This window comes from Dermacentor albipictus, chromosome 8 (genome assembly GCF_038994185.2).
Source record: "Dermacentor albipictus isolate Rhodes 1998 colony chromosome 8, USDA_Dalb.pri_finalv2, whole genome shotgun sequence".
Lineage (NCBI taxonomy): Eukaryota > Metazoa > Arthropoda > Arachnida > Ixodida > Ixodidae > Dermacentor > Dermacentor albipictus.
The window spans coordinates 18,948,573-18,961,931 of NC_091828.1; the positions used below are offsets into that span (position 1 = coordinate 18,948,573).

General features: G+C 47.6%; 1 protein-coding gene across 1 annotated transcript; it reads left to right on the top strand.

Annotated features, from left to right (window-relative positions):
- The first annotated feature begins 1,888 nt into the window (after positions 1-1,888).
- On the top strand, positions 1,889-13,073 carry LOC135919589 (uncharacterized). Its single transcript, XM_070522759.1, has 2 exons — positions 1,889-2,243; positions 12,566-13,073. The coding sequence occupies exons 1-2, from the start codon at positions 1,922-1,924 to the stop codon at positions 12,793-12,795; spliced, it is 552 nt and encodes a 183-aa protein (XP_070378860.1). The 5' UTR covers positions 1,889-1,921; the 3' UTR covers positions 12,796-13,073.
- The last annotated feature ends 286 nt before the right edge of the window (positions 13,074-13,359 follow it).

A 13,359-nucleotide genomic window follows, 5' to 3' on the forward strand; every position in this document is an offset into this window, starting at 1 on the left:
GCGCTCCAGCGCTGTAGCAGACGACGCGAAGCACCTCCCCCAGGTCCGTGTGCGCCTGCGCCGCTTCGCTTCGATGCGCGGCCGCACCGGACGCGCTGGCGCCCCGCGGAGCGCGACCACGGTGAGCCGTGTTCACCCTAAGAGTGGACGAGCCTGCACGTTGCCACAAAAATTAAATCGGTCGTTTTTGAATGCCCTCTACAATGTAATGAAACGCACTCGGCCCTAAAGTGAATATTAACGGCTAAACCACATGAGCGCGATTTTGTACGCGACAGCGACGAGCGACGGATGGGGCCGTCGCTTGCACAGATCGCTCAGTCTTGTTGCGCGATCGCTCGGTTTTGCAAATCTGGAATCCGTCGCTTGTCGCCCGGAAATGCTATGAGCGACTAGCCAATAGTGCGAAGCCAAAACTGGATGCACATCACTCAACTACTACCGATTGGGGTACGCAACGAGCAAATGATTGAATTTTTATAGTTCAGGGATAAGAACGTACTGGAAGACCTTCAGAAATATTTTATGCTGCTTTTTACAATAAAAAACATCAACTTAAGTTAATAAAGTACGCGCCACGCTAGTTTCGGCGCCTATATTGCTGCCCTCATATCAGCAACACTGGGGGAGACGTCACTCGAAGTCATTGCTCGCATGGGGTACGACTTGTAGGCGACGAGCAAATGCGACAGCCATCTCCATCGCGTCGCTTGTCGCTGTCGCATGGAAAATCGCTTGCATGGGGTTTATACTTAAGCAATTCGCATAATTTATCTAAACTAATTAAGCGCAATATAAAAAGTACCCTGAGAAGCGCCACAATGACGGCACACCATAAGTCGTTGGTTTCATTCAATTGCGGTTAACCACATTTTAAAATTCTATGGCTCAAGTTACGTGGAACTCCCTGTATATAAAGAAAGTTAAACACGGGTCAGTTTTTCTGTCATTGAGGCGTGCATCGTACGCGCTATGCTCGCAGACTTTCTTTCCGGCGCTGCCAAAAGAGAACTGCTGTATGCTAGGTTATCTTAGTCGCGTTTTAGACTATGCGAATTGCAATTGCGTGAACTTTATGCAGGCCAAATGCTTAGTTGTCTACCCTTTATCTACCTTGGATGTTGCGTGCAGTATGACCAAGGCGTTGCGTTCTATTTCGCCTAAATGTGCCCAGTCACTCCGATATGTACACATTTCTAAGGTTGACCTGGCCTAACATTCACGTGCTGCCTTTTAAACCTCACTACAATATCTATTTCAATAGGTTCTGTTCATTTATTTACCGATAGGCTTGCCCATCGATTTACATATTCTATTAACCGCAACACCCCCTGTGTTGGCTTTTTCTAATGGTTTCATAAAGAATGAAAGAACATGCGTTTTCTGAGAGCACAATACGAAGCATGCTTGCCACCGCGGATATAAACGTGACGTACCGCCTCTGAGAGTGATGCCCACCGTTGCTTCATAATCGTCACAGAGCTAAACCTCCGTAAAGCTAATTTCGGCCACCCATTTTGTAGCGTTTTAATAACACGGTGTGTTATAGAAAGTTAATTGCGAAACAGCTTCTTAAATTTGAAAGTCTCTAAAATGCCTCCAATCGTTCTGTTGTGTCACTATAAAGAGTCACCGCTGGTTAAACAAACGAAAGAGTGGCTGAATCTAGCGGCCCGTAGTTGCCCCTTCTGTACGGTGGTGATTGCGGGCCTATAGTTTTCTTTTTCATTTTCTCCTTATCCATCATTCATCTTTTCTTCTATGGCAACCAATGATGACTGTGAATTATATGATTTCGATTTGTTGCATTACAAGTACCATTGTCCATAATCATCTATTTCGCACTTTTTACACAATGGCCAACCGTCAAGTTTGCAAGCATCTCACTGGTAGATGAAGAAGAGGACAGACCCAAGTTCCGATGTCGTCGACCGATGAAGATACATATGCGTACACTGCCAACACGTCGTCAGACGACCAGCTGCGTTATGCTGAAGGGAACAGCATGAAGGTCTACGAGCGCCGAACCTCAAACCTGGGCTACCAAAGCGGTAACCAGCATCCCGTTGTACCGACATCAACAGCAGCAAGAATCCCGGCGCAGGTGAATGGGTTCTGTGGCTCAGCGCGGGACAACCGCGTAGTGACGAGGCCAGCACTGGCCGCACAGGAGGCCTGGATCTCTAGCGACTACTTCACCGCTCGGGATACAAGCAAGCAGCCGACTTCCGTGCGAACTAAAGGTAACCGTGCTCGGGAAAGCAGATAGTTGCTATTTAGACACATTTCAAATACATTCGGTTAGTGTTCAGAATGTTTTATTCGGGGACTTCCGTATATATACTATATTCGACATTGCACAAGCCAGGAGAATTAAAGAGAACCAACATAAGAGGACAGTGGCTTCTTGTGGCAGGCTTTGCAACAAATGAAAAGAAATTTCTTTTCTTACATTACAAAGGAAGCATCGCATCAATAATGAATTCTGGAGTTCTACGTACCAAAACCACGATTTGAATATGAGGCATGCCGTAGTGGGGGACTCCGCATTAATTGTGACCACCTGGAGATCTATAAGGGGCTCTTTACATACAAAAAATCGGTAGAGATGTGAAGAACCGTCGAAACGTGTAAAAAGAGTATGTATAAATTTCTAATTATTAGCTCAAGATCACAATATCACTTGATCGAGATCAATTGACGCTATAAACGCAAAGCGATATCCAGAAGGATGAATGGGTAGCTTGGAAAGTAAAGCATAGTCACGTACACAGGAACACGTGTCATGAAGGGCACCTTTTCAGACACCTTTTATGCTGGCAAACGAAGAGAGAGAGGAAGAATATATTGGAATGAAGGCAGAGGTTGGCCTGAACTAGCGCGTTCAAGCCTGCTACTTTGCATGCTTAGAAACACAGTTCCCAAAATACTTCCGGTGAAATGCTCAGGAATAACACATGTTACGATGGGCTATAAATATATAGAACTCTCCAGCTGGCACCAGTCCTGCAGTAGACTAAGAACATTTCATAAGTAAATTTTGCTGCTATATCCTACAAGGAAGCTACAGACATGAGCTAGGCCTGTGGCGCACCTTCCTAATATCTCAATACATCCATAGCATATGATCTATGATACCATAGTGCATAACACTTCTTTTTGCTTGGATAACCTGACTGTCAAAAACGCAGGAAAAGTTTTCCGGGATCATGAACGCACTGCTGCCACACCACGGACAAAAAATGTAGTGTGACAAATTGAGCGACTACAATCAGAAATATTTTTTTCGCTAAGCGTAGACGCCCTGTCGGTGAAATCAGCGAAATTGTGTTTCTGAGCACGAGAGCAGCGAACGCCGGAGAAGGAAGGTGCATCGAGGTGGAGAATCGCCGCGTTCGCGTCCTTTTATTTTGTGCTTCGATGCTCGCTGCGCATGTTCGCAGCGTCTCTTCTTGGCATGCACCGTGCTTTCCCTCACCAGGGGTTGGTTGGACCATCCAGATCAATGTAGCGTCCGCTCTTACTACTTGTGCTTCGACGTGGCGATGCTCGCTGTGCATGCTCGCGGGTCCGTACGCTTGCGCGTAAAGCCGGTTTCACGTGCTGTAACTGGAGCGACGAAAATCGGTTCAGTCGCACGTGTGCCAATCTGATGTTCAAGCGAAGCTTATCTTGGCTCACAAGTGGCGTCGTAGAGAAAGGATTCCACAAGAGCGGACACTCCCTTAGAGCTCAGCGGCCGAATCGACTGCAGCGCACCAAGCCGCCGGCGTTAACACCTGCGCCACACTTCCGGTTTTGGTTTTGTGCGCGCGTGTTTTGAATGCCAGCTGGTGCGCGTCATGCCGGCTGCGCTGACCGACGCGTTTCTGTTATTTTTGCTTCTACAGCTCAACCGCACGCGGTTTTCGTGCGAAATCATTTCATTAAGTACAAATGATCGCGAGCGATCTTTACCAGCCTCCATAGAATATGTGTCACGTGCAATTTCATAAAGACGCAAGGCACCTTGTGAAATGAGGAAATGTTTCTTTTATTCTATATAAAATCGCCTTGCGGGCTTTTTGTGCATTCATCCAACGTTGTGACAGCAGGTAAGCAACAGTCCCGTACGAATCTCCAACGGACGATGTAAGCTGAAAAAGGCTAATTACAAGAATGTGTCATTTTGTTAATAACATACAAATAGCGCGTGTAGAAGCGGAACGTGCGAAAGTGGTGAATGGCCGACATTACAAAAATAAAAAACAGTTCGCTTTTAGATGCATGGCTTAGAAAATACCCGAATCATCCCAAACAATACCGTACATACAACGAATACATCCCATTTCCAAGCATTTCCCTCTTCCCAATTACTTTAAGAGCACGAATACACGGGCTACTGCGCGTTTCCAAATGAACTTGGCTACAATCGACGCGATAGTACGCTACGAATACACAGAGGTGGCCACAACAGAGGCCCTCAACCAGACCATGCTGGGCGTTCGCAGAATTCCTGCTACTCGCAGTCAAGACAAATGCGTGGGCGCAAAGCCTGTCTTCATCCGTTCAGAAGACATAATTTTCGAGTTACAAGTTCCTGGTGTTTCAGCTCCTTGGCGTTATGTGTTGCACGTTCTACCGGCGCAACACACTCCCGTGTTACCGCTCTATGCAACTGCTCATAGGGTTTTCGACAAGTGTGAGTACCGAAAATTGTCAAAAACTTGTCGCAGTAAGATTCAGTGCGTGCCAAACTATCTTTGTCGCCATACCCGAGCTGCTTTTCGATAACCGCCCCACAACGCCAGGCGCGGCCACGGCATTTGAAAAGTACCCTAACTGGCAATGACATTAGTTACAGTAATGTAGGGGGTTAGAGAAAGCGGCGAAACTTGTCCCAGCAAGATTCAGTGCACGCGAAACTGCGTCACAGTGCCCTGTGTGACCAGCGTGCCCAAAAACTCGAAATACATTAAAATAATGTTGGGGCTCATACAGAACGTCGCAAACGTCTCCCAGTATGAGTCATTAAGTCAACTTAACTGTGCCACGACGGCCGAGCTGTTTTTCGCTAACTGCGTCACAAGTCTATATCCGTGCAGTAAGCCGAAGTGCTTGGAATGCGTAGCACTCTTTCGAACAAAATTTCTCACCTTGCCGTAGTCCAATAGTGCAGTGGTGCCGTGTCGAAGCTCAGAACGAATGCGAGAATTCACCGGGAGCCCAACAAACCAGGCTAAATCCAAGAATAGAAAAACAGGCAGACAGGTCGCCGAGCAGGCCAACGCTCAGATGTGCAGCCGGTCTCGCTCGCTTCTCCGGCGTGTCAGACGAATGACGCATGCATCAGGCGTGTAATTCGCCTGTTGCTAGGCAACGGAAGAAAAATAAGTCGCAAAGAATAATTTAATTTATACGCAGATATTTTCAGTTTTGCCGGGAAAGAAGAAAAAAAATGAAACAATGTTTGCTAACTTTATCTCACATTCTTTTTTTTTGTTTCGATGCTTGCCGCAGCAAGCGGTTGTCGTTAATAATAGCGTGACGTATTTCCTGTTGCCAGTTTTCGCCGAGTTTCCCCTGTTGTTGAAATCCTTTCTCTCCGGTGGCGTTATCGTGGGGACGCAAAAAAAAGAAAAAACTCAGTTTGCTCCCAGAGCAATTGAGCTTCGGGAAAGGGCGGTTTGATGGGTTGGAAGCTGCGCCGGTGCCGGAGCGTGAGTCATTAGCAAGGATTAGGGCTGCATAGGCGCGCGCTCACGCCACACGCATGACCAGTCGGAGCCGTCTCGCCTCCTCCGGGGAGGGAAAGGGCAGGAAAGCGTTTTGCACGCGCTCCTCCTGCCGCCGAGACCGCATTGTACCAACACCATCTAGAGAACGTAAGGCCTTCGCTGTACCCTCTCCCCTTGATCTACGTCACGCAAAAGAGGCCCACATAGAAGGTCCATGCAGCGTGCTACGAAGCTACGAATGGCGCACCTGTGTTGAAAATGAGACGCGGAAGACCGAGTGGGCGACGACGGCGATAAAAATTCGATTAGTTCTCCTTGGTTAGGTTCGGAGTTAGAAAAGTGCTGGCATGCTGCGACATGCTTCCGAGCGCACTTTTTTCTGGACGAGAACCATGCATGTAGCAGAAATATTTAGCTTAGGGCGGCGCAAGTGGTTTGCGTACGCAAGAACTAGGGGCGACGGTACCACGCATGCGCAGACCGCTACGTCTACTTGCGTCCTTGGGTTGTTGGGGTGGCCGAAAACATCGCTGCCCCTAAGAGGTCACGTTACTCTTTTGACCCTCGCGGTGTACGAAAACTTACGAGAAGTGAGACCAACTGAGACAAGCCGTCCATTCCGTCAAACAGGCGGAGAACATGGCTGCGCCGCCGAGGACGTGCGCACGTGTGCCTTTCACGGTAAAGAAGCTGGTCGCAGAGTACACTGGCACGCTGTCGCCGCGGCATGTGAAAACAGCGGCATGTTAAAATTTGCAGTAGGCTCTAAATAAACAAAGCACAGGCCACAACGGAATATGCTGCACGAGACGCCTAACTACAGTTTACCAAACGTATGTTTGGATTGCTCGGCTCGGCGTCAGTTGTAACGCACGCGCGTAGATAGTCTTATGAATCTTTTTCCTATAGTGTCGACAGAGATTGTTTGTATATGTATTAACTGCTTTTAATAAAAATAGCTAATGTACTTTATTTCATATGCTTAATTTCACATTAAAAAAATGATAACGCAGCAACGATCAGACGGTGATGGCGCTGGGAGCGCATGCGACCTCAATGCGGCTTGCGTTTGGGGCCGCTAACATATAACGTGTTTCTGCTTGCGCACTCAAACGCAAACGCACCCAAGTGCTGGGGCCCCGACACCTTGCATCCCCTAAACTAAAGCTCTGTAGTCTCTGCGCTTGTGCTGCGATTGCAGTTGTGTGTCTAGCAAGCCTTTATTGCCAAGGAATGCGGATTACGATCACGCCAGGATATGCCTAATAAGTGCTGTGTGCCCATTTGCTGGAGCAATTACAAATCGGGCCCGAAAAATCATGCGTTAATGTTTACGCAAGATCAATGACAGAATATTGGGTGCCAATGTTAGGGCAAAGAAGATAAAAGCGGTATTTCTGCAGAATGAGGCAGCCGTTTCTTTGTAAATACTTTCACGAATGTTTTATATCTACATTGTTAAACTCATGTCAACTGTTGTAAATATGTGGACTGGCGTACTGTATGTAATAATGCCTCGAAAGCGAAATTATTCGTTTAGAGCCTAATGTAGACTGGAATAAACACATGTGTCCCGAGTGTGAAGATAGGCACACCAGTGAAGTTGTCATGAGATATGTGTTATATAGTGCAGTGCTAACATTTTGTTGAAGAACTTTTGTGGTCGCATGGACGGCAAACTCTTTGACGCCGACGATGAATCAAGGCAAAGAAGCTACTCTGAAGAAGAGGGCAGCATTGTGACTTCTCAATATAAGCCATGCTCCCTGTCATCATTTACCTGAAATTCGTTCTCACTCCTAAGGTTGAAGCATATCATATTTTATGGACGTGCTTTTTAATATTGCAGCTCGTAAATAGTTTTGCGTAAATAAAATAATCTTCGAAGAGCCTCTGTTTTCTGCGGGCCATCTGCTCAACTATGCCTAAAAAAACAATAACTGAGCTCTGGTTAACGTTGCCCATAAGGGCGCGATCCCTTCATTCAACCCGTATCCCCAGCACGCCACCAGCCCCTTCTCCGTGACGTCACTCGCCGAGCGCTCAGGCCTTCTCTCGTCGAGGTGGTGTTGATTGTACGCTCGCCGTTCACCTTCTCGCCGCCGCCGCTCCCTTTCTCCCATGATTTACACGGGCCTCTCCATCTACTGGAGCTGGCAACCGATGAATTGTCGTCGCCGTAGATCCCTTGACACAATATTGTAACGTAGACTGAAAACGGAGTCTTGCAAAATAGACGCTTCTCTTTAATAGCGGGTCAGAAGAAGAACGTGCAGCTTACACGCTTCATCGTCTTTCATGCCCCGACCATTGCGTGCGCCGTCCCGCGGTGCGGAAGCCCCACATCCTTGTGTCAATGGCCCCTAATGTGATAAGCCATCGTCTCGGTGGCGTCAAAAAGTTATTTCAGCGACTACAAGAAATGGAGCTCCTCAGGTGTATCTCGGCGTTCACGTATGCGCAGATAGGGTTTCATGCACGCTATGTGAACAACTTCATTGCGAGGACGACGACAGAGTGAACCAGGGTCAGAACTGAAGGGGACAACTTCGTAGGTGACGTCATTGAGGCGGCGTGTAAGCTTGTAGGGAACAAAATACCGGCGGAGCAACTTTTCCGAGAATCCACAGCGAGGGATGGGCGTGCAGACCCACACGCAGGCGCCGGTATTGTAATGAACGTCGCGTCGACCCTAGTTGTATCGAAGGGTGTCGGTATGCTGTTGGCTCCGGATACGATGCCGAGCAAGCTGGCGTGCTTCTTAGGCTCTTTGTACGAACTCTTCCACGTGTTCGCTGGTCGGGCTATTATCAGTCAGACGCAGCATGGCGTCAAGTGTTGAAGTGACGTGGCGCCCGTATACAAGTTCGAATGGCGTAAGCTGCTTAGTCTCTGGTACAGCAGTGTTATACGCAAAGGACACATAGGGTAAAATCTCGTCCCAAATCTTGTGCTCTACATCGACGTACATGGAGAGCATATCAGCCAGCATTCTGTTCAGACGTTCCGTTAATTCATTTGTTTTGGGGTGACACGCAGTGCTATTGCGGTGAAAGCTATGCGTCAGCTGGAGAACGTTCTTCATAAGTTCGGCTGTAAATGCTGTACCGCGGTCGGCGATGAGAAGAGACGGTGCGCCATGTCGTAGGACGGTGTGGCATACAAAAAACTTGATCATTTCATACGAGTTTGCTTGCGGAATAGCTTCGGTTTCAGCGTACCGGGTTAGGTAGTCGGTTGCGACGACTATCCATCTGTTGCGCGAAGAGGTCACTGGGAATGGCCCAAGTAGATCTATTCCTGCTAGTTGGAACGGTGCTATAGGAGGGTCCACAGGGTGGAGAAAGCCAGCCGGTTTAACTGGTGGTTTCTTGCGGCACTGACAGTCGCGGCAGGTCCTCACGCACCGTTGCACAGAAGAAGCCGGGGCCAGTAATGCTTCTGTCGCATCCTTGTTAATGTCTTAGCGAATCCCAGGTGTCCCGCGCATGGCTCATCATGGTAGGCTTGCAAAATGTCTTGGCGCAGCGGCGACGGCACGACAAGGAGGTACGTATCTGGACAGCTTCCGCAGTGTTTCCTGTTATGGACGTTGTTGTGCAAATAGTACGATGATAAGCCGCGCACGAGCGAGCGGGGTAAAACACTTTCAACTCCTTGAAGGTGCTCGATCAGCGGCAGCAGCTCAGGGCCAGCGCACTGGTGCTCAGTCATCTTTATGGCGTCGATAACGCCGACAAATGGCAAATCATAGTCAGGGTCTGATGACGTCTAGGGATTGGTGCGTGTGACAAACAGCATCGCAGCGCTTCCTTCCAGATTGGTAGACAACTATAATGTCGTACTTTTGTAAGCACAGGCTCCAACGGGCTAGTCTGTCTGAAGAATCCTTGAGGTTGGCAAGGCAGCACAAGGCGTGGTTATCGCTGACAGCCTTAAAGGGTATACCGCAGAAGTACAGTCGGAATTTACTTATTGCCCACACAACCGCTAAGCATTCTTTTTCAGTGGTTCAGTAGTTTTCAGCCTATGTGATACTGCGGCTTGAATAAGCAATGGTGCGTTCCGCACCAGCCTCTTACTGCACAAGAACTGCGCCGATACCCGCATTGCTGGCGTCAGTATGAATTTCAGTGCCAGCATCTTTGTCGAAATGAGCAAGTATTGGGGCTGCTTGTAAACGCTTGCGCAGTTCATTGATCGACTGCTGCTGACCGTCTGCCCAAATGAAAGGCACATTGCCGCGTGTAAGCCGTGTCAGAGGCTCAGCGATTCAAGAGAATCCCTCGATGAAGCTCCTATAATATGCGCAGAAACCAAGAAAGCCTTGGAGAGCCTTCATGTGTGTGGGTGGTGAAAACTGGGCGATGGCAGCTAACTTGTGGGGGTCTGGTCGGACGCCTTTAGAAGCAACGACATGGTCAAGAATTTTAAGCTCTTGGAACCCGAAGTAGCATTTTTTAGGATTGATGGTGAGGCCGGCAGTACGAATCGCAGCGAGGACACTCTCGAGTCGTGCGAGATGTTCGTCAAACGTGCGCGAGAACACGACGACGTTGTCCAAGTATACGAGGCACGTTTGCCATTTGAAATCAGCAAGTACAGTATCCATCATCCGCTGAAAGGTGGCAGGTGCGGAACAGAGACCTAAGGGGAGAACTTTGAACTCATAAAGCCCGTCAGGTGTCACAAACGCTGTTTTTGCATGACCCTGTTCATCAACTTTGATTTGCCAATATCATGATTTAAGATCTAATGAAGAAAAAAAACTTGGCATTTTGTAGACGATCCAATGCGTGTCGATGCATGGCAATGGATAAACATCGCGCTTGGTGACACGGTTGAACTTTCTGTAATCAACACAGAACTGTGGTGTGTTGTCTTTCTTTCTGATTAAAACTACAGCGGAGGCCCACGGGCTTGTGGGCTGGATGACGTCGTCTTGGAGAGTCTCTTTCACCTGATGCTTGATCGCTTCCCTTTCCACTGGAGACACTCTGTAAGGATGCTGACGAAGAGGACGTGCGGACTAGTCCGTAATAATGCGGTGCTTTGTGATGAACGTGCGTCGTACTTTGGATGACGTTGAAAAACAGTCCGCAAATTCATTCACGAGACTCAGTAGGCGGTCTTTCTCATGGTCTGGCAAAGCAGTGTTAAAGTGAATCTGTTCTCTTAGGCTGGGTAACTGAGATTGCTGAGGCGAGCGATTTCCAATGTGGCAATGTCAGTAACATCAATGATTTCGCGAAGAAAGGCGATGGTCCTTCCTCGCGTTACATCCAGATACTTGTTGCTAAAGTTTGTTAGCAAAACGACTGAATATTTGCTTCGCATCTCAAGAAGCCCTCCGGCTACACAAATGTGGCGCTCAACCAGCAGGGGGATGTTTGCCTCAGCAATTCCTTCGGCGTGGTGCTCCATGTCGCATCGGACAAGGGTAAGCACGCTGCTCCTGGGTGGCAACGTGACGTGATTATCAGTTACGCGAAGCGCGATGTCACGGTGGTTGTCATTGCTGTTCGCTATGGCATGCATGGTAACGAAGCTGAGTCTAGACTCTTGCAGGTCGAGGATAGCACCGTTCGCCTGAAGGAAATCTATGCCGAGTATAAGGTCCTTTAAACATTCAGGAAGAAGGACGAAGTCGCCGATGCACGTAAAGCCCTGAAGCCTTTGCCTTTCCGGTGCCAAAGAATGCGCAGTCATTAGTAGGCAATTGTAAGATTTTCTCGCCACATCCAGTGCCATCAAAGCAATCGTACCAATTGAGCTGGAACGCGGGGTACAAGAGCACCTCAACGGAGCGGAGTGGTCGAAACATCAGCTGCCGCACTAGCGCGTCAGGCATTTCATGATGGGAGAGTGTATCGCCACAGTGCCATGTCACCCTTGCTGTCGCTGTCGCCAGCCTGTGTTATACGCGCTTTCCTTGTCCATGCAAGCTGTCGTCCACGTTCTGAGTGCGCCTCAGTATGGCCCCACGAAAATCCGCCAAGCGTTTCAACGCGCGGTCGCCTGGCCGCGAGGTGTTCATAACTCGAAGGACGTTCAACAGCGTTAAATTGTACATTGGGCCACCCCAATATGTGAAGTTGGCCCACGCCTAAATTTCATGTTGCCCACCCCTCAAATTTATATAGGTCCTCGCCCTATTTTCAAGTTGGCCCAACACACCATTTCAATTGTGCCAACCCCGAATTGCAAGTAGGCCCAAGCCCAAATTCAATTTCGCCTACCCTCAAGCTTCATGTTAGCCTACCCTCAAATTTAATTTGGCCCATGTCTAACTTTGAAGTTGGGCTACCCCCAAAATTCAAGTTCGCCCACCCACAAACTTAGTTGGCCAACTTGCAAATTTCAAGTTGGCGTATCCCCAATTTAAAACTGGCCGCACCCAAATTTCGGTTGGCCCACCTCCAAACTTCAAGTGAACTAGATCCCAAATTTCAAGTTCACCCACCCCCAAATTTTAATTGGCCCATACCTATTATAACCTTCCCATGCATTTTCTGAGGAGCCCTTGTGTATATATGTGTATACTGTATTTTATTTCTTTGTTTAAAATTATTACTTATCGCTTAAAAGTTCCCAATCACATAAATTTACACTGTCGTAACGATTAAATGTCCTAACTTTATAAATTACACATTTTCTGAAGACACAAGATATTAAACTTTTTCGCGTGACAGGGCTGCGGAGCTCATCAAAATTGCTTACAAATTAGTTTGTGCAATTTATCTCCTCTGAACGTTTTCATTCAAACATGGCCATTCGTGCGAGAGATGTGCTTTTAATTATACGTTCAGATGTGGGTTGATTTGTGTTCAAAACTGTCACTTTCGCAGCTTTTGATGTGGCTACCCAGGGCGTCTCAGCTGGGCAAGGAGTCCAAGAACAGGGACGCTCCATCTTCGGGATGCCAGCACGCACTTTCAGCCTCTACACCATCCTGATGATCACCTTCGTGGCGGCGCTCATTTACATCTACGTACTGTTTCGATCGGACCCAGCTCGGCCACTGATAGCCAAAAAACTCGGCAGGTTTGCCAACGACACTATTTCCGGTGTCGAATGAGGAAGCATTGTTACTGAAGTGGATGAAGTGATTTGTTGCACTTGCCTGATCTAGCCTTGTCCTAATTTGACCTAGTTTCAGAGTCACGTTTGCTGAGCGCTCACGCAACGAGATTTGAATCTAACAAAAATTTATCTTGCCCAAAGTGTGCACTAATTATCGTAAGTTATCATTTCATTTTTTTTGCATTTCAATGTGAAACATTTTGCCACTGCCTTTAGTTATATAGGAGTGTAAGACCATATACATATTTAAAAATAATCTTAAAACGTTTTTGATTTATTTGCTTTTATTTCTGTGCGTCCTTTTCTTGTTCATGCTTAATGTGTATCATAGTGTTTTTGATACGTTTTCTAGGGTGGCACCATAGCTTATGTTCACGTATATTGCTTACAGATTTTTGATTTTTTGTAATTGATGTGACTTTGTATTTGAATACATGTGCCGGTTTATTTTTCTGGTTCTGCCAGCTATTTGCGTGTAGTTCGGGTTTGATGCAGATCTGTACATGCTCAAACAAAAGCCACTTTTTAATTCTTTTTATTTTTCATATTTTAGTTTGTA

Coding starts and splice junctions, on each gene's coding strand:
- LOC135919589 (XM_070522759.1), top strand. CDS start 1,922: ATGTCGTCGACCGATGAAGATACATATGCGTACACTGCCAACACGTCG. Junction 2,244..12,565: donor GACTTCCGTGCGAACTAAAG/GTAACCGTGCTC, acceptor TCACTTTCGCAG/CTTTTGATGTGGCTACCCAG.